At 44.8% G+C, this 25,023-nt stretch overlaps 1 protein-coding gene across 7 annotated transcripts in view; it reads right to left on the minus strand.

Moving 5' to 3' along the window:
* LOC101467899 (ankyrin-2) overlaps positions 1 to 25,023 on the minus strand; it is a 95,562-nt gene that overhangs the window by 53,646 nt on the left and 16,893 nt on the right. For 4 of the 7 annotated variants that reach the window (XM_076881402.1, XM_076881401.1, XM_076881396.1 and 1 more), the window contains exons 2-9: positions 13,327 to 13,428; positions 8,962 to 9,060; positions 7,947 to 8,045; positions 7,712 to 7,810; positions 5,981 to 6,166; positions 3,655 to 3,678; positions 1,874 to 1,972; positions 264 to 362 (exon numbers count right to left, since the gene is read on the minus strand). In XM_076881402.1, coding sequence (XP_076737517.1) covers positions 264 to 362; positions 1,874 to 1,972; positions 3,655 to 3,678; positions 5,981 to 6,166; positions 7,712 to 7,810; positions 7,947 to 8,045; positions 8,962 to 9,060; positions 13,327 to 13,428 — 807 coding nt within the window. The remainder of the gene's footprint in view (positions 1 to 263; positions 363 to 1,873; positions 1,973 to 3,654; positions 3,679 to 5,980; positions 6,167 to 7,711; positions 7,811 to 7,946; positions 8,046 to 8,961; positions 9,061 to 13,326; positions 13,429 to 25,023) is intronic. The other 3 variants (XM_076881398.1, XM_076881397.1, XM_076881400.1) reach the window with 1 other exon arrangement.

Genomic DNA, 25,023 nt, shown 5'->3' on the forward strand with positions numbered 1-25,023 from the left:
GCATTAAGAATATCATAAAATTTAATTTGCACTTTACAGAGCAGCAGTTTATTAAATAACAGATCATGATGCCAGTGGCAGACCTACAGGTCAGAATGAACTAAAAACAACCCCCCATCATATCTGTTGTTAGCAATGCACGCGACCATTAGTTACTACGTGGATGTAACAGTTGCACCGCTGTGGGAGTGTGCGAGTGTGGTTTAAAGATAACTAGCTCCAAAGCTCAGGTTACATTAGATGTGTGCGTTTGAGGTACTCACCCTCGTTTTAGCATCAATCTGAGAGCCACGGTCTAACAACAGGCGAACCATGTTTGTGTTGCCACGCTTAGAGGCCACATGCAGTGGAGTGATCCCATTCTGCAGACAAAGACGCACAAAAACAACAACTCGTTAAACACGTCGGCTCAGAATCCAAATGTTGGTATATGTGTGTGTGAGCAACCACGCTGCTTTGGTGATTAAAACAGGAAATGTGACTGTGTTTTGTGGAAGGCGTCGTTTAAACAGGCGTTTGTTGCCTGACGGTGAGGGAGGGTTGTTGTGGTACCCAGTGCAGTCGTAGCTTTTATAGGCTCGTGTCAGGATCCAGGACGACTGACGTTGGTTTGTAAGACTACATTAGCAGGAACATTGATTAAAAAGAACCAAACTCTGTGTTTTGGTCAGTTATATATTAGGGGTGCAACGATACTTGTATCGATATTGAACCGTTCGATGCAGTGCTTTCGGTTCGGTACGAACAATACAAAATTTTTAATTTATATGATCAACTTTCCTTCTGACGATGCTGTCTGTGTTGAGCGCTCAGTGGATCTGCGCTCGACAGTGCAGCCTAGGCGGAGTAGTCGAACGCAGATCCACTGAGCGCAGGACAAGCTAGCAGACAGAAGCTAAGCTCGTTGCAACATGGCAAATTGACCCTCCCCCACCCTCATTCAGATCTGGCCTTTGGAACTATTTTGGTCTTCATGTGACGTATGACCCTGAAGGTAAGCGAGTCATGGACTAAAGTAAAACAGCATGTTGGATGTGCCACGCAATGCTCAATTACATGGGTGGGAACTAGTGTGTTAGCGCAGTTAGCTCGTTAACGTGTTGGCCGTCCAGCCCCACGCACGGGGCGATCCGCGGTCGCTCGTTAACGGAGATTTGCCGTGTTGTGGCGTTAACGTCATTTCAGATTAACGCTGACAGCACTAGTGGGAACACAACGAATATGACTGCACGTTTACTCCGACAGCATCCTAGTGCAAAGACAAGTGGAAGCAGACAAAACAACAAGCACCATGCTACAAACTTTAGCCGAGTCATTTAGACAGCTGTTAGCACAGGATTCTCCTTATGGGGACCTGATATGTTTAATATGCTGCTGATAATATAGCCCAGAAGAAGCGTATAGTAGAGCTTTTATTTTGAAAGAGACATTTCTCTGTAATAAACTCTCTTTTCCAAAGATGAGCGATTCCTCCATCAGATAGATTTATTTATTTTTTATTACTTTGTTGTTTCAGCAACATTACATTTAAAAACTGTACTTTTGAGTTAAAATATATATTTATAATTTTAATAAATGACAAATTAAAAAGGCATGAACATTTTTTTGTATCGAACCGTGACACCAAAGTATCGAACCGAACCGTGAATTTTGTGTATCGTTGCACCCCTAATATATTTGTATATATGTGGATACAGAACCAACACAACACTGAGCTGAGTCAGTCGTGGACAGTCATCACTGACTGAACTCTGTTGTGGCTGTAGAGTTACCCACTGACATGTTTTCATCCTGTCCACTAAAGCTTGTTTACAGTCTCCAGCTTACACTCATACAGTTCAGACCCAAATAAGTTATTAGGGTTGTTTCGTACCCTCGCTGTGAAGTCAACCGCTGCCCCTCGGTTCAGCAGGAGCGTGGCCACATTCACGTTCCCATAGTGGGCAGCAATGTGCAGGGGGGTGAATCCACTCTGCAGGACAGAAAGATGCAGACACACACACAGCAGGACAGAGCACACACATTAGCTTCACCGTCATGTCAACTTTGACCTTTAGTCTTCCCAGCATGCAAAAGTTGCATCAAGAGTAAAAGAAGTAAATTAAAATCAAGGACGATGAAAATCTGACTTAAAAATAATCATGTATATTCACTGGTACTAATATGAAAGTCAGAGCATCTACACACAACCCCAAACACACATCACGTCCATGCAAACTGTGTAAAGAGACCAACAAATGCTTTTAACACGAGTGAAATGAAAAAAGATCAAAGAAATCAGCACAGAGCAGACGCAGACTGTCATCCAGACGGACACAGACAACACTGTCAGTAAACCACACAGGTCCCCATCAACACCAAAGTGCACTATGTTAGCTGTTGTTAGCAAAAAGGATTTCAGAGTAGGTTGGAGGAGTTCTTGCCTTACCTTTCCATTCTGTTAGTGTTGGTCCGATTTAATGTGAAAAAGGTGTTTACAGAAGCGTGAAGAACACAGTGACTAACGAGATGGTTCAAAAGTTTACAGTCAGAAGCTTAGCTGCAAATTAAGGAAGCATGGATGCAACATGCTCGTCTGTGCTAACATATTAGCTTTATACAGTTATATTATGAGCTTCACAAGCTTCCCATGCTGTTGCTGAGCTGCACTGTTTACAGATTATTTTTGCATCGACTGGAAGGTTCTTTAAAGAAACGCATGCACTCTAAAAGAAATGTTATAGAAGCTGCAAAGTGTGGAAGACCATGGGTGGAAGAAACACAGTGCATGTTTGCCTTTGAGTGCTCATCGTGTGTCCAATAAGAGGAATTATTGTTTTTTATTTGTTTGTTTGTTCCTCCTTCTGCAAGCTGCATTTTTAAAGCTGAACGTGACATTTATCATAACATCAGTGTCTGAATCTTTCTCGGGTTTCTGATGTAACACAGTTTGTTCTTGTGATCGTGGTGATGCATCGTCCGCCCAGTTTAACATGGAAAGCTACTGATGTTGAATCGTCTGTTTCAACCATCACTCGTATGTCCCGGATGTTAAAGACATGAAAAGATGTCAGCGTTGCTCGTCTTCACTGGCCTTCCATACTTAAGCAGCGATGTATTATAGCTTGTCTTACTTCTTGTAGTGCAGTGTGTTATCTTATATGGACGGGCTTTGTAATATTATCAGTTTGTAAACAATACTTTAAGCTGCTGCTCAGAGTGCATTTCTAAAACATGCAACACAAAAAGAGGCAGAATTACAGACTAAGAGACGGTGCACATCACACACATTCATAATCGAAGCTTACAGAAAGTAAACACAGTCATTAAAAAACAACAGTTCAGTTTTTAGAGTCAGTCTGAATGTATTAGGGCCACACGGGGGAGGAAAACCGAAGGGTGATCCTGAGCTGATGATCAAAGAAATCAAACAGACTCGGGTGAAAAATCAAACTAAAACCTCAGAGATAAGCAGCAGTGGTTGGCCATTCCTCTCAGCCATGCACGGTGGCCTCTTATTATTAATATCAAATCAACTGAAACACACAGAATGGACCAAATGATATCATGTACACCAGCTGTGGAAGTGAGAGAAATAAAGGCAGTGATAACAAAGGAAATGACAAAAGGATGGGACTGTGTGAGCCTGTGGAGAGTTAAGGAGTGTGTGTATACCTCAGTAGTCCTATTGACCATCATCTGTAGCAGGATGGGGGAGGGAAAGATCAGTTCAGTTAGGCTGCGTCACAGACATTAGCTCAGCTGTGCAGACTACAGAGGACGTGGCTGGAGCTGCTCAGTCCTGTCAGAACTGACAGCGCTCCTGTTTGTGTCGTGGCTCACTGTAGCGTCAAATAGCTAAATGATCTGTTTCTTCTTTGACTACTTCTTTAATAAAGCACAAATTCTGTGAACCACCTGGAATTAATACGATGTTTTCATAGTTTAAAGACTTTAATGACTGAGGAAAGGGTTGGGAGACAGGAAAGGCACCGTGCTGCCCCCTATCGGGTCGCCCAGTCCGACCCCGGACAAAGTTTCGGGAAGCGTTCTGGGTCAGTAAGTCAATCCTCAGCCTGTTGTTGCCTCTGAACTAACAAGTTTGCTTTCAGCTCGTATTATATTACAATATTACTCTCATCGCTAGCATTGAGCTAGCTTAGCATTGGGCTAGCTTAGCATTAGCATTTTTGCTAACTTTTCTGACGTTCTTCCTGAAGTAAAGGGAAGTGACTTCCTACTGTTTCCTGTGGTGGTAGCTTAGCATTGGGCTAGCTTAGCATTAGCATTTTTGCTAACTTTTCTGACGTGCTTCCTGAAGTAAAGGGAAGTGACTTCCTACTGTTTCCTGTGGTGGTAGTTTAGCATTGGGCTAGCTTAGCATTAGCATTTTTTACACCTAACCCCATTACAATGTTATATATATAAGACATATAATATTCTATACAAGATCACATTGTTGTATTGCTGCCCAGATCATACAGTTGTGCTGAGATCACAGTAAAAGGCGTTACTGTATAAAAATAATGCACCGCTTTCTGTTATTGAGAACATTTCACTTCGTTTTCATAGCATATTTAGTAATAACTACATACATGATCATCGTGTTGTGTTTTTCAGTATCCGAGTAACTGTAACTACTCGAGCTACTCTCTTCTTTATGACTCATGTTCAACATGGCTGCATCCCAGCAGCAGAAGCACAGTTTAGTAGATGTGTGCGTGGAGCCTAAATAGACTCTATAGTGTTGTTACATAAGAAAATCACTGATGTTTCGCTGATATATGGAAAGATCATTTTCACTCCAGCCACGTCACTTCAAGCTGCCAGCCGGCATCAGAGGAACAGTCGTAACTATGAACTCGAGATCCAGCCACAACAGTGATTCCCATCAATATTAAACGGACACTTTAACCCTTCCAATCTCTCGCTGATGGTCAGACCACCGTGTGCATGCAATCTTAGATACGACCACCGTACAACCTGCAGACAGTGGCACACTCCATGCAGTGGACAGTGCTACGCTTAGACACCGGTGCAGCGAGGAGGAGGGTGACGAGAGGAAGAGTGCGAGAGGCGGTATTTAAACAGAGAGAGGGGAAAAAGGGAGAGAGCCAGTTAGTGACGTGTGAAGCACAGAGACACTGAATGAGACAGAGGACAGAGAGACACACTGATGCAAACACAAACATCTGAGACATATTTATGCAGCTTTACTGCAAATATCACGACAAAGACGCTGTCTGTCAATGGTGGAATAGATATCTGTCCTAGAGTGATCAGTGTGATAATGTGCAGATATTGTTTCTCTGGGCTTTCCTGACCTTTGAATCTAGGTGAAGACGGCTCTGTTACACGACTCAGAGTCACTGAGGACACAATCTGGTCACTAACGTCTCGGTGGTCAAAAACATTTCCCACCTTCAGCCTTGATCTGATCCACTGGTAATATTAACTTTAATAATCACTGTTTAACTTCAGCGTGGATCCTGTTTACACACCAGGCCTCGTACTGGAGGTGAGCACCATCGCACTAACAAGCAGAAACATTTCACTGTTATGGGAAGAATTATCATTGCTGTTGGGAACAAGAAGCACGCTGTGGGTCATCATCAGGACCCCAGGTAGGTAGGAGCATCACTGCCGTGGGTTCAAGCCTCTCTTCAGTTATTCTCTGCAGTAATGCCCGTCGATCCCACACATCACACATCTGCATTATTCCACTCGCCTTGATGAATCTGCCACATTCCCACCTACTCATCTATTTGGGACTATGACAGAAGAAACAGGCCCCTGTGATTATACAGAGAGGATATAATGAGGTGTCTCAGCAGGATAACTGAAGAACAGGTTCAAACCTCGTGTTGGAAAGCTAGAACCACTGTTACACTGTCACCTTCATGGAGCTACAAATAACCACAGATCTGCACAAACACAGATCACCACACTCACTGGACTTCTGCACATGCCAACACTTAGCCAAAATACTGCATGGCCATACCTTCGACTGGACATCGGCGTTGTGGTCGTTCTGGAGGAGCAGGGCTGCTGATTTGGTGTCGTCTTTACGAGCTGCAATGTGCAAGGCAGGCAGGCGCACCTTGCCTTTCGTATCATTTTCTAATAAGACAGACACAACCTGGTTGTGGCCCTGCTGGAGCGCGATGGCCAAAGGGGTGAAGCCATCCTAGAAGAAGGCAGACGGACGACCGGTTACATGTCATTTAAAATAAAAGTTTAAAATACACTGCTCAAGAAAATTAAAGGCATTTAAACTTCAGTCTGTCCAGTTAGGAAGATGAAGTGATTATGAGTCCGTTTCACCTGCTCCGGTGTAAATGACAAGTCAGTCCTACAAAAGTGAGGGTTGTGCAGGTGGCGACCATTTCGCTAATGTCCTCATCCAGGCACAGGAACACTGACATTACACCTGAATCAAATTTCAGCTGCACAGGTGGACCAGCTCCTCCTGGACGGCGTGACTCCCGGCAGTTGGAATTAAGAAATATCCTGAGATGGGACATGTTCTTCAAAAATGAACTGATGCACATGTCTCCAGCACTATGCACCAGCTGGCAAAGATACGCCTCCTCAGCCATCACTGGCAAACTGTCTTGATGGGTGATGTTGAAGCACGATAACATTTGCTGTCACCAGACTCGCTCGTGTTAGTGTGAACCTGGTCTCATCTTTGAAGACGATGGGACACCAGCAGCCCACCTGCCAGTTCTTGTGTTTTCAGGTAAAATTCACACACAGTGTTTTAAACTAGCTGGATGCAGTGATGTGCTGATTAAGAGTTATGATTCTCATAAATCCAGGAGAGGTGGCATTAACACTGGAATCTGTTACGGCCCGTGGCCATAGCAAATCTGTATTAGCTGCTGTGCTGTGTCTCTTTCCTGTGTTTTAAGAATCTCTGCAGGTCCTTCCTCTAATGAAGAGCAGTGGGCTGCTGATTGGACCATGGAGCACGTGACTGGGTTCAAAAAGCTGCTCTGACAGCTGCCAGGAGAGAGACTCAGACCTGGACCTGGCCTCCAAATTCTTTGTGTTGTGTATGTGTAGGCGTGCTGCTTGAGAGCCGCCAAACGTGTGCAGTCCAGTGCCTGTGCGTGCACAGGCTGAAGCGGTGAGCCGCCTTTTCTTTTGAACTGTTTGCTCCTGTTTCTGGGCTACGACGCGAGGGGTAGCTATTGTCATTGTTTCTTTCTTAGGGTTTAGCTAGTTTTCTGTGGCGGCACTTCGTTGGTTTTGTTTATTATTTTGGCCGGGGTTCACCCCAACCAATCACAGCAGATGGCCCCGCCCCTCCCTGAGCCTGGTTCTTCCTGTTAAAAGGGAGTTTTTCCTTCCCACTGTCACCAAAGTGCTGCTCATAGGGGGTGATATGATTGTTGGGTTTTCTCTGTATGTATTATTGTAGGGTCGACCTTACAGTATAAAGCACCTTGAGGCAACTGTTGTTGTGATTTGGTGCTGTATAAATAAAATTATTTGAAATATTATGACCTGCATTCAAATTCATCTTCCTGAAATGTATTTATCATGTATCAACGCTTGGTTCCACGAACACTTTGAAAGCCTAAGAGGAGACGTGTGATTCTCACTGAGAGACTTGAGGTTTCTTTCTTCATGTGGAACAGCAGAAAGTTAAAAAGTGATCAAATCAGTGGAAACATCACATTAATGTTGTTTAGATTACTGCATAATCTAAACACACTCGTCTTACCTCTGTAGCAATGCTCTGGTTGCCTCCATTCTCAAGCAGGTATCTCACCACATCCAGGTGATTTTCTTGGGCAGCCATGTACAAAGGAGTGAATCCATTCTGTTAACACAAAGAACCAAGCATATGACAAAACGGGTAAACACAAGGAACAGTTACACCACAGCTGACTATCTAACAGTGATGAGCGGCAGAGTAACTTTCAGGAGGATTACACGGCCTCAGCGTCGAGGCTCACCTGAGACTGTGCGTTGATATCAGCACCACGTTTGCTCAGGATCTTCACCACGTCAGCCTGGCCAGCCAGAGAGGATATGTGGAGCGCTGTGTTTCCTTTCTGGAATCAAACACAAACCATAACAAGATTATTAGACAAATATCTGCATGTCTTTGTAAAAATAAGCTCAGAGTGCTCCTGACTGAATGCTGTTGTGTCCTTTACAGTTATGTCTAGTCTGTCATGTGCACTGAGATACAAATAAGCACAGTATTTAATTCACTGCTGCTTCAGATCTGATTACTTCATGAATAAATATAAGCAGGTAAAAATCTATGAATATATCTGAGAGTAATCTGATCCTGATAACACAGCATGGACCACGGTGAATGATGACCTCACATCATGTGACCATCAGCTACACTGTAGCACTGACAGAGTTCAGAAACCATGTTTGCACTTTCTCTGCTGTCCAATCAATCACATGTTCACGAATCACATGTTCACAAATCACAACTTTACATTCATTTTTCTTTAAAACATTTCTCATTTCAAAAACACAGATTCTCCTTATTTTACCCTCAAACACACACGCTCACACACTCACTGTGGAGCAGAGACGTTACAGCTGTGTACAAAGACTGAAAGCCTGTTCAGTGGGGGGTCTGTGGGCTCAATGCCTTCCAGGCTTAAAGTTTCAGTGCAGGGTGTCAGACCCCAGAGAAAAGTTCAAAGGTCACGAAGCTGTAGGTCGAGGATGGTTGAGGCGCTGTAAATCCTGCATGTGGTGTTCACAACACTTTAACACACGTGGGTCTAGCCCAGGACCCACATGACTCACACTTTCATTGGTTATGTAAAGTTAACTTTGTGTTTACTTCTTTGTTTACTCGAGTCAACCTACTGATTATTTATTATATGACCTTCTCCAAGTAATGTGTTAAGATGTTAGCTTTGCATACACACGCTGCTAAAAACCCTCCAGCCAACAATACAAACTCCACTGAGACTCTCTGTATGTGTGAAATGAGCTTACCTTTGTGGCTGAGTCCACCGCCGCACCCCTGTCCAGCAACTCCTGGACCAGATCTATGTGCCCCTCCTTGGCTGCCAGGTGCAACGCATTAAGACCATTCTGGAAAAAAGACGTCAGACGTGAAGACCGAGGACAACAAAGAGACACGCTTCCAAAGGGAAACAGAAGGTACTACCTCCTCGTCTAGGTCCCCCACTGAGGGTGCCTGCCTTTCTGTCTCTGCGTCCATCGTTTGAAAGTGTGAAAGGCTTCAGCCTCACATGGACTGGCTGACTCATACAGTTGGATTAGATGTTGAGCCATGTTATGCTGATGTGGATCAGGTCCAGCTCTGGGTACAAAGTTAAAAATAGTTGTGTGTGCGTGTTTTTAAGTTGTAGGTGTTACTGTATTAATACTGGTTTGTGATGGAAACTGTAGATATATATTCTTAGATTATGTTTCACCTTGTAAATCACTTCTGCTAATATCTGGAGTGCACGAGTGGAGCAGCTGTGCAATGACTCAACAAAACTAGTGGGACAAACGTGGGAGACCATCGAAACTAAGGATTAGAAAGTGACACAAGGTTCATTGTGTTCATCATCATGTTCACTTACAGAAATGCTCATGATATAAACACAGCATGTTACACACTCTGACTCTTGCTGAGGAAACTTCCACAGTGTCTTAAACACCAGAGCTTTCTATAAACATAAAGCTCCGACTGCATCGCATCGATGGACCAAACAACCTGCAGCACTTCATAGTTCGAGTCCAGACCTGAGCTGAGCCATACGTGTCTAATGTGAACATGAATACATGGATACAGTTTCTGCAGTTACGTTGGCCTATGTGAGAGCCAATAACCCGAGCATCAGTGATCCTGGTGTCTGCTATTCAAAATGTTTGCCACCACTAAGTGTTAACACAGGGAGGTGCTCAGAGCTGAATCCAAATTCTCTTGAGGGACTTACAGGTAAAGGAAAGCTGGTTTGAGGAGCACCAGAGCAGACTAAACACACCTTTGGAGGGCACTGAAATGTAATGAGGTTGTGTCCCTTCAGTGTGTTGACGATGGTTACAGGGACCAAACAGCTCATACTCCCAAAGCACCCACCACACCGTGGGACATGGTCCAATGCTCTAACTCTACAAAACAAACGCACACGTCATTCCTCAGCACGCTTGAATATCCTCCACAGAGTAAAGAGCTGGTCCACGGTTCCAGGACCAAAACCTCCATGTTCCTCCTGACGCTTTGACCAATGAGCTAACTCCCCTGTCCAAAGCGCTGGGTCAGACCTTCCCAAGGAGGCTGAGGCGTGAGACCCCCCCAACCTCCGCTCCCCCTTTGTTAAAGGTGTCCACAGACACAGATGAAAAACTTATTCCTAAGTATTCCTTCCACCACCAGACGATATCCACCTGAAGTCAGCAGCACCCCGTTACACAGCATGTGACCAGTGCTTTCCCTCCTGATCAGCCTGACAGTTTCCATTGTGAGGAAGTCTGAAAGTCTTCTTCAGTGGCCTCACTGACCTCCTGCTTCAACTTCTGCTCGAGCTGCTTTCGCTTTGCCGGCTGGGACCCACCCGGGCTCTGAACAAGCAGGCCATTCCTCCCAATCACACCCTCCAGGTCACCAGCTCCTCCGGTGTTGCTGCCCATGTGAGGACTGAAGGCTCTCAGTAAGATGGATCATCCTCCCTTGAGCATCCCAACCAGAGGCTATGAAGGCCGGGTACTCTCCCTGACCCAAAGGCACAGGGTCCAACTCTCTAGTCCAGCGGTCTCCAACCTTTTTTGCGCCATGGACCGGTTTATGCCCGACAATATTTTCAGGGACCGGCCTTTAAGGTGTCACGGATAAATACAACAAAATAAAACTAGTACCGGTACTGAAAAAAAGAAGATTTATTCATAACACATGTGAAAAGACCCAGGAAAACCGAGTTAACGATAAAAACGATAACAAAATAACGCTGAAAAACCCCTGAAAACCAGACATTTCACACCTGAGCCTCAACTCTCGTTGCCCGGTACCAAACAACTCACGGACCGGTACCGGTCCGAGGCCCGGGAGTTGGGGACCGCTGCTCTAGTCCACCAGGTAAAAACCCCACTGTAAACTTTGTAAACATTTTTTCTGAAAGTCTAACAATAACCACTCCATTTTCACCCCCACTCCTATCATCAGATAGCCCCCTGAAGCTAATGGCCATCTGGGACCCCCTATACAAGGTTATATAGGTTTTCCACAGCTGGTTAAGTCACAGAGAGGAATATGCATTTCAGCTTTAGTCCTGCTGTTTTTGAATCACTTGTCTCAAACAAATACGAACGTATGCAGGTAGACAGCCAACAGCTTTTCCTTTTTTAAGACGCGTGGCCAATCAGATCGCAGAGATGAATGGTTTTCGGTTACTTTTGCCCAAAGGACAATAACAAAGGATGTCAAATAGAAAACAGTTCTCTGAGTTGATAATCTCCTGTGTACAAACATTTAACTGCATCTGCTCGCTTCTTTTTGCACTTATGTTGAGCATCAGCTGATGTTACAACAGCCCATGACCTCAGAGAGCCCTTTCTTCCTGTTGCACCCACCCACCCTTTGTCCTGCTCCATGACTGCTCCACCCACTTCTCCATCACTAACATCTCTCGCCTCGTTTTGTCCACAGCAACTGAAATATGCAAAAACTTTTATAACTTTATGTTGGGTGATACTTCATGGAGGGTTTGTTGGAAAATGAAACTGTGCCAAATCCTCTGAATGTTCACATTTGACTGCAGAATTGGCAAAAATCAGCCGTAAACTTTATCGAGGTCCAACCCTGAGCTTCTGCTCATAGTCGGCTAGTCACAGCAGCGAGCACCCAGAACCTTTCAGTTCATCAAATCCAAGGTTTGTGACGCCAAAAATCACACAATCTACAAGGTTTTACACAGTGACACATCCACAGTGTGATGAGCAGACAGTGATTCAGCAGCACGGTTCAGTGTTTGATGCTGGATCAATGACTCGTTTGTAGAAAGCAAGAGATGAGCATTTGCTGCATGTCTCTTGACATGGATACAGAGATGTTCACATTTGACTGATGTTTAGTTTTGTGTATTTACTTCAGAACATTGAAGCTGCGTTTGGCCTTTGCCACTCAGTTAAGTTCTTGACAGCAGCAGCAGCACGCGCTACGAGAGAGACACAGTGTAATGTCAAATGTCAAAGTGATCCACGCCAACGTCACGCCAAACATCTTCACACAACATGGACACCAGCCAATCTTCCATTTCGTGTGACTTCTGTTTACTGTGTTGCTCATTATGACCGTTGCCAGGGCAGGGCCGTTTACGTCCTATCAGCTTTCAGTGTCTCATCCACGGCTGGAATCCTGATACATGAGAGCAGCTAAATAAAGCACTTCCCTCGGATCAAACTTCTCCCTCGCAGGATTGAAGGGACATTATTTGATTATACAATAACAGAAGAAGGATTATCACAACCTGCTTTGGAACAACCCAAGAAGGATTCATGTGTAGTAAACAATAACAACAAGCACTGGGCTCATTATTTTTGCTTGTTTGTCCAACGCATCACCAACAGTGCTGAGACGACACAGGCAGCAGGGGGCCTCGTATGTGGGGAAGGCAGCAAACACCTTTAAAACATACGCGTCACCTTTCCAACCTAATGAGCTGCACATGGCAGGTAACACCTGGAACCAGACTATGTATAGAAAGGGGCGTGGCCAGTGGATTTTGAAATGCAAAGATAAGGGACAATATGCTAACTCGCTCCAAGCTTACATAACAACAGTTTCAGGATCACTGTTGTGGGGCGGGGCAGTGGTTGTGAGTCACCACTGACACGGTTTCCTGTGACAGTGGGCCAAATTTACAATGTTTATTTGGTAAACAGGTAAACATGTGTGACCTACGAGCCGCGGCAGAGCAGTCAAAGCGGTCTCACCTGACAGAAACAAAGAGCTCTGTCTGCCTGATTGGTACCACAGCAACTATGAAACTGTCTCCTGCTCTCTGACGTCAGCGCTGCTGAAATTCTGATTGTGTTTAGAGCCCACAGAAGCTACTTGGTGAAGTTTTGTGCTTAAGCTTACAGACTCTTGCCATTTTTAATTCTTACAGAGAAGCCAAATCGATCAGAAACACCAATTCAGAAGAAACAATCAATATATTAGGGATGCACCGATACCGATACCCGATATCGGTGCATCCCTAATATATTGGCAGTTGGACAAAAAGTAAAAACTACCCAGCATGCACCAAGGCAAAAGCCTGATGGATGTTCTTTTTTGTCCACACTGTGCAGCCATTGGTGTAGATAGACAGCAGATCTGCTTGTGTGGATGTGTCTGCGTTTTCCTACCTGATTGCAGGTACTGATGTCCACGCCCCCTTTCAGGTATTCCAAAACCTTGTCAACGTTCCCCGCTCTGGCTGCTCGCAGGAAACTTGTGTTACTGTCCGACTGGAAGAAACAGAGAAGAAGCACACTTTACAAAGCACATACTTGATTGGCTGCCTGAGAACATCGCACACAGACTCCTGTTCATGTCTAATGACGACACGAGGCCCCTGGAACGCCATCCTTCAGTAATTATGTTTGCATTTAAAGAAACACACCTAGTCTGCAAAAGGCTTTTGTGCCTTCATCAATAGCAATGATCTATTTTTACGTTTTCCATAAGAAGTCTAAATTATTAGTGCCAAAAATCACACTGCACAAAATATCATCAGTGCATTTGCACCCCTGATCTTCCTCAGTGCGCAGAAACGTCCCTGCTGTGAAGGACATTCCCTGTTCTTGGATGCTGATGCAGTTGGAAACAGACCAGCACTGTGAGGAGTGATTCAGCATTTTCCTCCACCAAAGTTAAATCAAGCTCTCTGCTCCTGCTGCAGAAAAACACTGCTGATGTGTGCTGCACTCAGATTGTGTTAGAGGAGTTCAGGGGTCAAATGCAGCACCAACACTGCTGTTTCTCTAACACTGCTTGTTTTCAGGAGGAGGATCTATTGTTAGCCATCAAAGTTTGCCGAAGAATTTGAATGACAGCCGTTCACGTGCATAGACAAGTGAAGCACAGAGAGCACTGACACTGCAGCAGTGATACCCGCTTCAGACACAGCCTTGATGTTTCCAGCTCACCTGCAGTCAACTACCACCTGGCTACTGCAGGGAACTGCACTGCATCACTTTTTCTCCCCACGCCGTGCTGGCGTCCGATCTAGAACTAGTCCCGATTTCATCAAATCAAATATTCATTAGTATATACGACCCAGAGATTCTCTCTACCACAGGGAAATTAAAGCAACTTACTATCTATCACTAATAAAATGATATATCACTGTAAAATATATTGTTAACACTTAAATCTGTGTTGCTGTAATATCTCAGATTTCTTCCCCAGTTTAATTTTCTGAATAAAAGCACAGTAAAGAGAAGCTTAGATACGCGTCTTCATGTTCGCACAGTGAAGCCTGATAGCATCCTCATGTCGGGCTGCCGACACACATCATGCCCTAATCATCTCTGCCGCTGGCTGGTTGCTATGGCGACATGAAGACCAACAGGACCTTCAGACGAGCGAGGCTTTGAATGAGAAACGCTGGAGAAAGGTGGGAACTGCAGCAGCCGTCGTCCTTTGAAAACTGAACTCGTGGTAGGAGCACAGACACAAGCTGCAGCTGCATGAAGCTGCTGTCTGTGACAACATCACCGACACCGTGTCTGTTCTCACTGACGCTCGTGTCTTCATGACATCATGAGGCTGTTCGTGCTCGTGCACCAGCACCTGCAGAGTGCCAGGAGCTCAACAATGCAAACTGTCCCCGACACGAATACTGTGAGCTGCTCGTGCTAAGGCTGGGAGCATCCATACCCCTTCCAGTTACCATGGAGACAAGCATAGTGACGTGGTAACCATAGTGACGAGGCTGTTTCAGATGAAGCCAAAAACACTTGCTTCCTTTTGAACGATTTCTAAATGTTGAACATTACACGACGCTCGCTAACTCATCCTGTTCTCTTAGAAACGTTATTTGTGGTGATTCCTTCAAACTGTGGCTGCACAGCTCGTTTTCCAAGCCCTGCTGATTCACTTTGGACCCTCAAACTAACTAAATGGCAGCTGAAAACTAGACGTTTTTACTACTCTTTAAAAATCCAATAACGAGTTTGGCCTTCATGTGTGAGAACTGATTATGTTAACACTAAAGTTAGGCACTGACAAATAAAACTGTCATGAAACGCTGTGTGGCAGGCAGGGATTGGACCCAAACGCAAACTCACGGGGACAGAACTTGAACTCAAAAGCACAGCTTTATTGCTGGAAAACAGAACACAAGCAATACAAAACTAAACTGGGAAAAGCTAATTATAACACATACCAGAAGACACGGGGAGACTCACACACAGCAAGAGGGACAACACGACACTGACTCAGAGAAACACAGGGTTTAAATACACTGGGGAGTAACGAGGGGAATGAGACACAGAAGGAGGGCACAGCTGGGAGAAATCAGGACTGACGAGACAAGCAAAGCAGGACACATTCACATAAGACACGGACCTTCAAAGTAAAACAGGAAGTATGACACAGAGACGCGAACTTGACACAGTGGAGACAGCAACTAAGAAACAAATTCTATTTCTAGCTGGATGGAACAACAGTATCTGTGTTTATTAGCAACGGCACCTCACCCTGGTGCTGCTCTGTTTGTGCCGCTGACACAACAACACCTGGTGGTGGTCGAGTTGGCACGAACGGACCGGCATTACATCCTGACACAGTCATCAGTCTGATGTTTCATCACTATCATGATTAATGGTGGCTGAACTGAACACGACTGTTTCCAGCCAATCAAATCTTTGCCTACACGTGTTAACATCCGGATCACCAATGCAGGACCTGGAGCATAAACCGCTCTTTGCTAAAGCAGCAGGAGGACGTGGTAGGACCTTTCAAGCACTGGACTGCAACATGGCAGAGTAAGAGGAGGCCAAAGTTCACAGGTCGAGACACCGAGCTGTCCACGTCTAAAAACAGGACGTGTGTCACAGACACAGGAAAACACATTTATGAGACAAACAGAAAGTAGAGAGCAGCGTCGAAGCCAAACAAACCAAAACAAGGCCCTCAAAGATGCTAAAAGCCTGCAGAGTGGAGGTGTTGACTGGATAGATTCATTATGATTTCCATGGTGGAAAGAGTGTCCGTCTCCTTCAGGTGTGGACGAACAGCTGAGTGGTGTTCAGTTGAGTTGGCGCCTGCAGCTGTTTGAGAAACTGACCAGAATTTGCCAAATAAATATAAAAATGACCAAAATGGTTCCACGCGAGCATAAAGTTGCTGCTGTAGTTCTGTCAGACAAATATTCCTTTGCTCTGCGACAAACCTGAGGAAAACCGAACCCTCGACCCACACTGAGCAGGACCAGTGGGAATGTTCCACTTGTGCTCCTGGAGGAAAGGGTCAGTGTAAGGTCATACCGGAGTGATGACCTGAATCATAACATGAAACCTGATGCTGAGAACAGCAGGAGGATCGACAGGGGTGAAAATATTAGGAACCGTGTGTTTATAGCAACTCAGCTGATCTCAGTCTGAGGGTTTAGCTTTCAAACAAAGAGCTCCGAGGACTTGTGTAGTCACCTACTCACAGCTGAGCCTTTGATGATTCGATCCAAACTTCCACTGTCAGCAAACACATTAGGAACCAGAGCGCATCCATGTTTCCACCTCTGTGTTAGAGCGCTGCAAAGCCCTTTGAGACGCACTTACTGCACGAGTCACTCAATGAAGACACAAACAAACTGTTTCACTGACACAGCAAACGTTCACGCACTAAAAGTGACCCCAGACTGAAGAAGTGATATTTTCTGGTCTTGTGTTCCCAACAGCTGCTGAAGTGATTACATTGCTTTTCAAATGAGATACATGAGCCCACATGCTGCTGTGCCGGGACACTTTATGAACACAACTGTCACACTGGCCTTTGAAGAGAGCACAAACCATGTGCACACCAACAGAGACACATATCTGTCCATATCTGTTTACATCCAACTCAAAGGCAAACACAGAGTGTGCTTTGAATGTGAGCTCTTACCAGGATCAGAGGACGCTGCACAGGAAAGTGCTCCATGCAGTAGAAGTCCAGGTCCAGGTGAGCCGGGCTCCCAGCCGTCCTCAGGCCCTTGTCTGAGCCGCACACCTTACACACGGCTGTGTTGCCCATGGTTCAACTTATATAAGTGTCTTTCATCAGAATGTAAAGGACTCTAAGTGAGTTAATCACTTTGATAATCCCCTCCCCGTCCCTCCTCCCCCTCCCCTAAAAGCTTACAGGCTACCATACAGCAGGGACGAGGTCCTGTCCTGGTTGCACCACTTGACTGGACGCCTGTAAGTACAGGCAGCAGAGAGCTACTGTTTCCTCATTAAAGCATCCAACTCAATGAGCATTGACTAACAACCCCTCGTACTCCACCCCCTCCAACCCGGCTATTTTTACACCCACCAGCCCAGCTATGCATGACGAGGGAGGAGAGGGTGGTGGTGATTGGGTGGCATGCTAAACAAGGCAGGACCACCGCAGACACAGCAAGCATTGTGAGGCAAACATGGGCCTAATTTCTGTTAATATATACATTTGTTTTCCTCTAAAAGTGATAAAAACGTCTGCAGCTTCCACTTGACTGTGTTTGGAAAGAGCCTAAAACAACAACAACATGTTAACGTGGCGTCACGAGAGCGTCCGAGCTCCGGTGTGCTCCACGAGAGCTACAGGTGTTTATCAGGTGTTCATATTAACTGCTCCTGTGAGCCAGTGTCACTCCTGCTGTCATACACAGATTCTTCTTTGGACATTGTGAGGCATCAAAGAAGCTCCGCCCACTATTCTCTATCACTACATAACAGCGCACAATCAGTTTCAAGGCCATAGTTAGACTGGTTGTGTTGCAGCACAGCCTGATGTGACCTTCTCCTACATACCACCATCATAGTGCAAATGAAACTTTTCCGGTGCATGCTGGGTGGACATGCGCTACAGTGCTGTCCTGGATCAAAAACTGTTGAGGGCAGCACACTGACCGTTTGTCACTGCTCAGATCGTCGGCCCAGAACACTGTAGTCAGATTAAACCCACACAAACAGAAGCTAAAGCTCACACGAGGGATTTTTACACTCGTCCCTCCCTCTCGGCGACTTTTCTGTGGCACCGTGGTCTCCAACCTTTACTTCAATCACTGTTTAATGGAAGCAGACGCAGTATTGTCCTAATACAGGTCTATGTCAGCCTGTAGCCCAGAGCAGGGACGTATTGATCCTGATGGACTGAATGCAAATTAAAAGCCACACAGACCTTTTCATGGCAGCACAATTAACGGTGTGCTGTCTAACAGAAGCTTCAGACGTGGCCGTGTTGTGTTCTCCGTGTGCATATGTGTGTCCTTGTGTGGGACATCAGGGAGGTAAATGTCTCATTCTCTTTGCACTCCTCTAGGTCACGACTCACACAATAATCTCACTGTTAAACAGATCAGCTAAACCATTTGGTGGAATATGTTAGCGTAGGGAGAAAGACCTCTCATTGTGGAGAGCCAGTGCAAGCCCATGAGAAGGAGCTCTGGGGTTTTCTATGAATGAACGATTAGAAAGTGACTAGAAAGAAATCATTTAAATGAATGGTGAGGAACACGGTCAGTGAAGTGGATCCTTCAAAAAGTGAAAACCACTCCAATCTGAGCAATTTGGAGCATATCCAGGAAATCCAGTACTATGAGGGACAAACATATTTTCCTGCTGCTTCACACTCGTCACCAAGTATTTCGATGAGCGGCCTTTGAAGAGTTAAGTTCATAAAAAACTGACGAAGCTATATATTATTAGCTACACCTGGGCAATGGAAGAACTGTGATATTTATCAGCACAAGGCCTTTAATTACCGGAGTAACAAAGAGTAAGTCAGAAACCATCTGTGGACCCGAGCACACTCGTGGAAGTGGAAAATGAATCCTGGCCTTATTGAAACATCTGCAGTTAGATCCAAAACACTTCTCAGTTTCACTTCTCCTACTTGTAACTTACTTAATGAGGGTATTTTTTGTTTTACTGTCATTTATTCGTTTAGGAGGACAAAAAATGACTACGTGGGTAAATATGTTACAAAGAAACAAAGCCAGAGTTACAGCTACCTGTTCAAGCACACTTAAACAGGCCAAGCAGGAAAGTCACTACTTTTCTTTATCTCTAAGGACTGCAGAATCCCCCACCCCCAGTCTCACACACACTCATACCCCATTAGTGGGCTGGTAATCCAATGGGCAGGGCAGGCACAAACATTTTTAATCTGCCATCCGCCATATGGCTCACTATCTGTGGGAGGGAGGGGGACAGGGAGTAAAGCTACTTGTACTACTTTATGTTACTGCAGTGGGGAAAGATGTAATCTAGATGCTTCTGTGTGTACGTGAAACACAGCAAGTAGCTGAAGGAACACTTGGTCTGCACAAAGTGTAGCCAGTAAAAATCCCCACACACCCCTCTTTAATCCATCCATACATCCAACCATCCATTCAACCATCCAACCATCCATCCATCCATCCATCCATACATCCATCCATCCATTCAACCATCCAACCATCCAACCATCCATTCAACCATCCATCCATCCAACCATTCAACCATCCATTCAACCATCCATTCATCCAACCATTCAACCATTCATCCATTCAACCATCGATCCATCCATCCATCCATCCATACATCCATCCAACCATCCATTCAACCATCCATCCATCCAACCATTCAACCATCCAAACATCCATTCAACCATTCATCCATCCATCCATCCATCCATCCAACCATCCATCCATCCAACCATTCATCCATCCATACATCCATCCAACCATCCATCCATCCATCCAACCATTCATCCATCCACCCAACCATACATCCAACCATCCATTCATCCATCCACCCAACTATTCATCCAACCATCCATCCATCCAACCATCCATTCATCCATCCATCCATCCATTCATCCAACCATCTATTCATCCATCCACCCAACTATTCATCCAACCATCCATCCATACATCCAACCATCCATCCATTCAACCATCCATCCATCCATCCATCCATTCATCCATCCATCCATCCAACCATCCATCCAACCATTCATCCATCCATACATCCATCCAACCATCCATTCATCCATCCATCCATCCAACCATTCATCCATCCACCCAACCATACATCCAACCATCCATTCATCCATCCACCCAACTATTCATCCAACCATCCATCCATCCATCCATCCAACCATCCATTCATTCATTCATCCATCCATCCATCCATACATCCAACCATCCATCCATTCAACCATCCATCCATCCATACATCCATCCATTCATCCATTCAACCATCCGTCCATCCATCCATCCAACCATCCAACCATTCATCCATCCACCCAACCATCCATCCATCCATCCAACCATCCATCTATCCATCCATTCACCCATCCATCCATCCATACACCCAACCATCCAACCATCCATACATCCATACATCCATCCAACCAGGGAGAGATGCAACGTCCGGGCAAGAGGTGGATTTACAACCAGGGCTGCCTCTATGATAACAGTGGAAACCACCAAACTGGTCTCAGGTAGAACCAGCATCAGGTATCATCAGTCCGTTGACAAATGAAAACCAACACAAGAGACCCAGCAGCTTAATGTTAGCTCATAAATGAACTGCCGTGCAAAAGCCCATACAGTCTAACAGACGGACGTGATGCAGTATAGGGTGCAGACAGGTACTGAAGCACAGATCTGGGATTAAATATTGAACATATTCAGCTTGTTTCCATCAGTGATAAACAGATCTCAGTTAGAGGTGTGGACGACATTGTGTGTCCATAAAAACAAGCTACACAACTGCTTTCGAAATAAACTATGAACTATAGACACAGGAGGGTTGTGTTGCTATGGAAACAAAGATGTAGATAAGGTTTATGCTTAGATTTTGCTTCAAAATGAGAAACCTGCAGAAAGTCTTCTGCAGTGTCAGACCTTAGTAACACTGACAGATATGGATGTCTCCTTTACCAAAGACGAGTCTGACAGGCTGGACCGACATCTGAATGAAACACGGGGTGTCACAGCCGATGGAAGCCAGCTTGGTTTACCTACTAATTCCCATCATCTATCAAAATAATGCTGATGGGAAATGTGTTTACCTCCAGATGGTTTGTAGTGTGTGACAAATGTGAGATTTATTTCAGTTGAAGAAGTGGGCCACTGCTGATTCAAATATAAAGTGAGTTCCTGTGAGAGGACACCGTTGAATGACTTTTGACAGTGTGGATGATACTGGTTTCCTTGGCAACTGCAAGTACAAAGCAAAGCGAGGACCAAATTTCCTCCAGCGTAAGCAGCCTTTTAGAGTTAATAGGAAAGTCAGTATAAACTGACATGCAGTGACAACATGAACAAAACAAACAAGTGTTGTTTTATGATACGCTGGAAGAAAACACCAGTGACCCTAAAGTAGATCGAGGCCTTGGTCCTGGAGGTGCTGCTGTCACTGTCTGGTCACAACGAGGTGGTTTTATGGCCAGATGTTGTAGTATTAAGCACTGGGCATATTCCTGCAACATCTGTAAAGCCCGTCTGTCCAATCAGGAGTCAGTGTTGGGGAATTCCCGCTGGGTAACAAGAGGACTCAAAAAAGCAGCTCAGACTGTTAATGTTACTGTACGTGCCATATGTCACATTTAGCCAGTAAGAAGTATACACGCTCTTGTATTATTACTATTTTCATATAACACTGTACTCTGACTTCTGTCTTATATCTTACGTTCTGCTACAACCTTTTAATATTACCTTTGCACAAGTACGTCTCCTAATATTTCAAATATAAATATTTCAAAGATGTGTAAAAAATCGACAACTACAGCACCTCAAACTAAACACAGATGTCGTCACAGCTGTCGTCTAATGGATGCCCACTTTCTCACATACAAACACACAGGATTCAAACGTCTCGCCCTGGTTCCTGTGGATCACCTCTGGCGCTCCCAGCCTGTTAAACATCCCCTCCATGTGTTTACAATGGTCTTGGTGTCTACTGGTCTGGCAGGCTGTACATCTCTGGGTGCAATACTGTATATCTGTGAGGACATAGTGGTTTCTTCTCTCTGTGCGACCTGAACCTCAACCCACCCAGTATCTGAGTGGTGCCTCTACTCTTTGCATCCACAGCAACCAGCCCCTGATTGGATGGTTGCTTTTCCAAATGTGCCACAGCGTGTGTCAGGCTGCGATCCGTCTCCTTCCCGACTCTCCTTCCTCTCAGCAGCTCAGCTGAACATGATCCACATGCACGCTGCAGTGTAAGAGTACCTCTGCTTTAAGTAAGTGGCAGTTCTGACACAATAACATTAGAGTTCACTTGTAGTCCAGTCCAGTACAATGTATGTTCACATTGCAAAAGAGAATAGAAACACATTATGTATGATGATAAAGTGCTGCACAATCAGAAAGCAGAGACACCCGCACTCACACTAATATATATCCACTTGTATTTGTCAGTGCTGCCGCCTGGCCTGGATCCAGACGGGGGGAGGATTACCTCAGTGGGTTTTGACCCTAGCTCTGTTTACTTAAATATGTGTGAGTACAATTTCATTTCAGCCAGGCATCTCAAAAAAAGCAAAACAGAGAGGAAAATGTTATCGGAGGGAAGGTGAGCTTGCCTAAAATAACAGGCCAAACGCCCACAGCGCTGTTTAAGAGATGAGAAGGAAATGTGTTTGGTGAGGGAAAGAATCTGATGGAGATGCAAAGACAACACCCAGCCTCCAGCTAGTAACACTAATATAACATCTATTGGCACCTCATTGCTTTGTCTGGGGTCCACGTCCTCTAGTTTTTACTTCTTAGTCCTGACAGTGAATTCAAATTATCGCTCAGCTCAGCCGTGACAGAAAAACTCCCACTGCACTGCAGAAAAAGGTGCTAATGTTGAACACAGAGTAATGTTCAGCTAGCATCCAAAACAAACAGACCTAATGGAGACTGAAAACTTTCAAGAAAAATTTATTAAGCTCACTCTTCAAAATCAGCAAAAATGCAGACCTGGAGATATATTTGAAAATATTAATATAAGCCAAACATGGTAAGGCATATGATGGTGATAGTAAAGTTCATGCTACTGCAGCAGTTTGTGTCTCCGTTGGTTGGCTCACTCAGTCTCGCAGCTGTCTGGTAGATTTCTCCGATGATTAACATTAATACGATAAATCTTATGAGTACAAAAGGGGACCAGTTTGCACCAAGACAAGTGGTTCAGCAGTAAAGAAAACATGGTTATTTCTTACGTCTGTAAAGTACTCTGAGTTCTACAAATCAGCTTTCTCATCATCTGGCTCGACAGAGCATCAGAGGGCTGACTTCTACGTCTCCTCCCCGATGTTAAACACAGACTCTCAAAATACAATGAAACAGCACAAACTTCATGGTAAATGTGCAAACAACCATCCCCTGATCACTGCCACACTTCACATCTATAATGATTGTATATCATACAAACACATTTGTGCTTCTAACCCACTTCCTCCTGTGGTGGTCTGTGGTCTGTGGTGGTTTGTGGTGGTCTGTGGTGGTCTGTGGACTGTGGTGGTCTGTGGTGATCTGTGGTTGTGGTCTGTGGTGGTGGGTACAGCCAAAGATGATGTAAACATCACTGAGCAGATTCTGAGAAGTGCGACTGCATCATTAAGGACTTCCTGTTGACTCCCGTGAGACGATATGGTGGCAGACAGCTTCGGTCTCAGGGCTGAGCTTCTTTGGGGGATCTTTCCTCCTTGCATAACTAAAGCAAACTAACATCTGCTGTACTCTGGCAAGCTTCCGACTTTGGACCACATCACTGTGACAACACAGCCTGATGTCAGGTTGACCCTTTCATGATTATTTGCCCAGGTCAGGACAATCAGATTTACTCATGAGTACAAACTGCTTTTAATGTGTCCTGTGTCTATTTCTACTGTGTGTCACTGCACGTCCAGAGGAGACCCTGCCACTGATTCCTACAGTGGATTCTCCTGGTTACCATGGTGACAGGATTGGCATCTTTCATGAGCACCCCATAATACCACAGCAACCAGATTATAATGCTCTAATCTAGGATATTAGTAGTCCCAGTTCAGCATCAAACAGCAGTGCTTACTCAACATCCATGTACACTGGGTCAGTACTGGAGCGTCTATACTGGAGCGAGTGGTAATAAAGCTGCATTTTCTTGTTCTGTTTACCAAAGCACCAAAACACCAAACATTTTACTATATCGATTACAGACACTTGACTGGGACAACCAATCAAATGTAACCTTTACTAAAGAGATCAGCTGGGAAAAGAATAATATCAAACCAACTGATTATTAAAAGACCGGCTGTGAAGATGATTACAGTAAAATATCAGAAATGCAGCAGCATACAGTCAGCATGAACACAGAGTGATGCATATAGATGTAGAGCTGGCTGGAGGGGGGACAGATTAACATCAAACAGCTCTCCCTAAACCCCATCAGTTGGGCAGCTGTGGATTGAGATTAAGCATAGGAATAGGAGAGTGGCTTCAAACAATGCAACTCTCTGATGGAGGTGAGAGAGTCGGAGGAACATCCAAACCAGTACAGCCAGACTGTGCTGTGGATTTACTGCAAATGAGAAGTATATGAAAAGCAATGAAGTCTCTCTAACGTTGTTTTATTTGGGATGTCATCTGGGCTGTAATCAGGAACATTATGTGTTTTATCATTATGTGTTTAACTGCATAATAATCGGTTAATTTGGTCATGTTTAACATTCAGGAAGATTAACTAAGTTTACAGACTCATGAAAGACATTTGAAGCATCTATTCAAAGCCTGCCAGCACGCTGCTGAGTGCCAAATCAATTTCCAAGAGAGCCATTGAGTATCAGCCAATATTAGCTTTTTGGCAATCTTCTGGTATTAGAATTTATAATGCCTGATAAATTCAAATTTAAAAGTA

Source organism: Maylandia zebra, unplaced genomic scaffold (assembly GCF_041146795.1).
Source record: "Maylandia zebra isolate NMK-2024a unplaced genomic scaffold, Mzebra_GT3a scaffold11, whole genome shotgun sequence".
NCBI classification, from domain to species: Eukaryota; Metazoa; Chordata; class Actinopteri; order Cichliformes; family Cichlidae; genus Maylandia; species Maylandia zebra.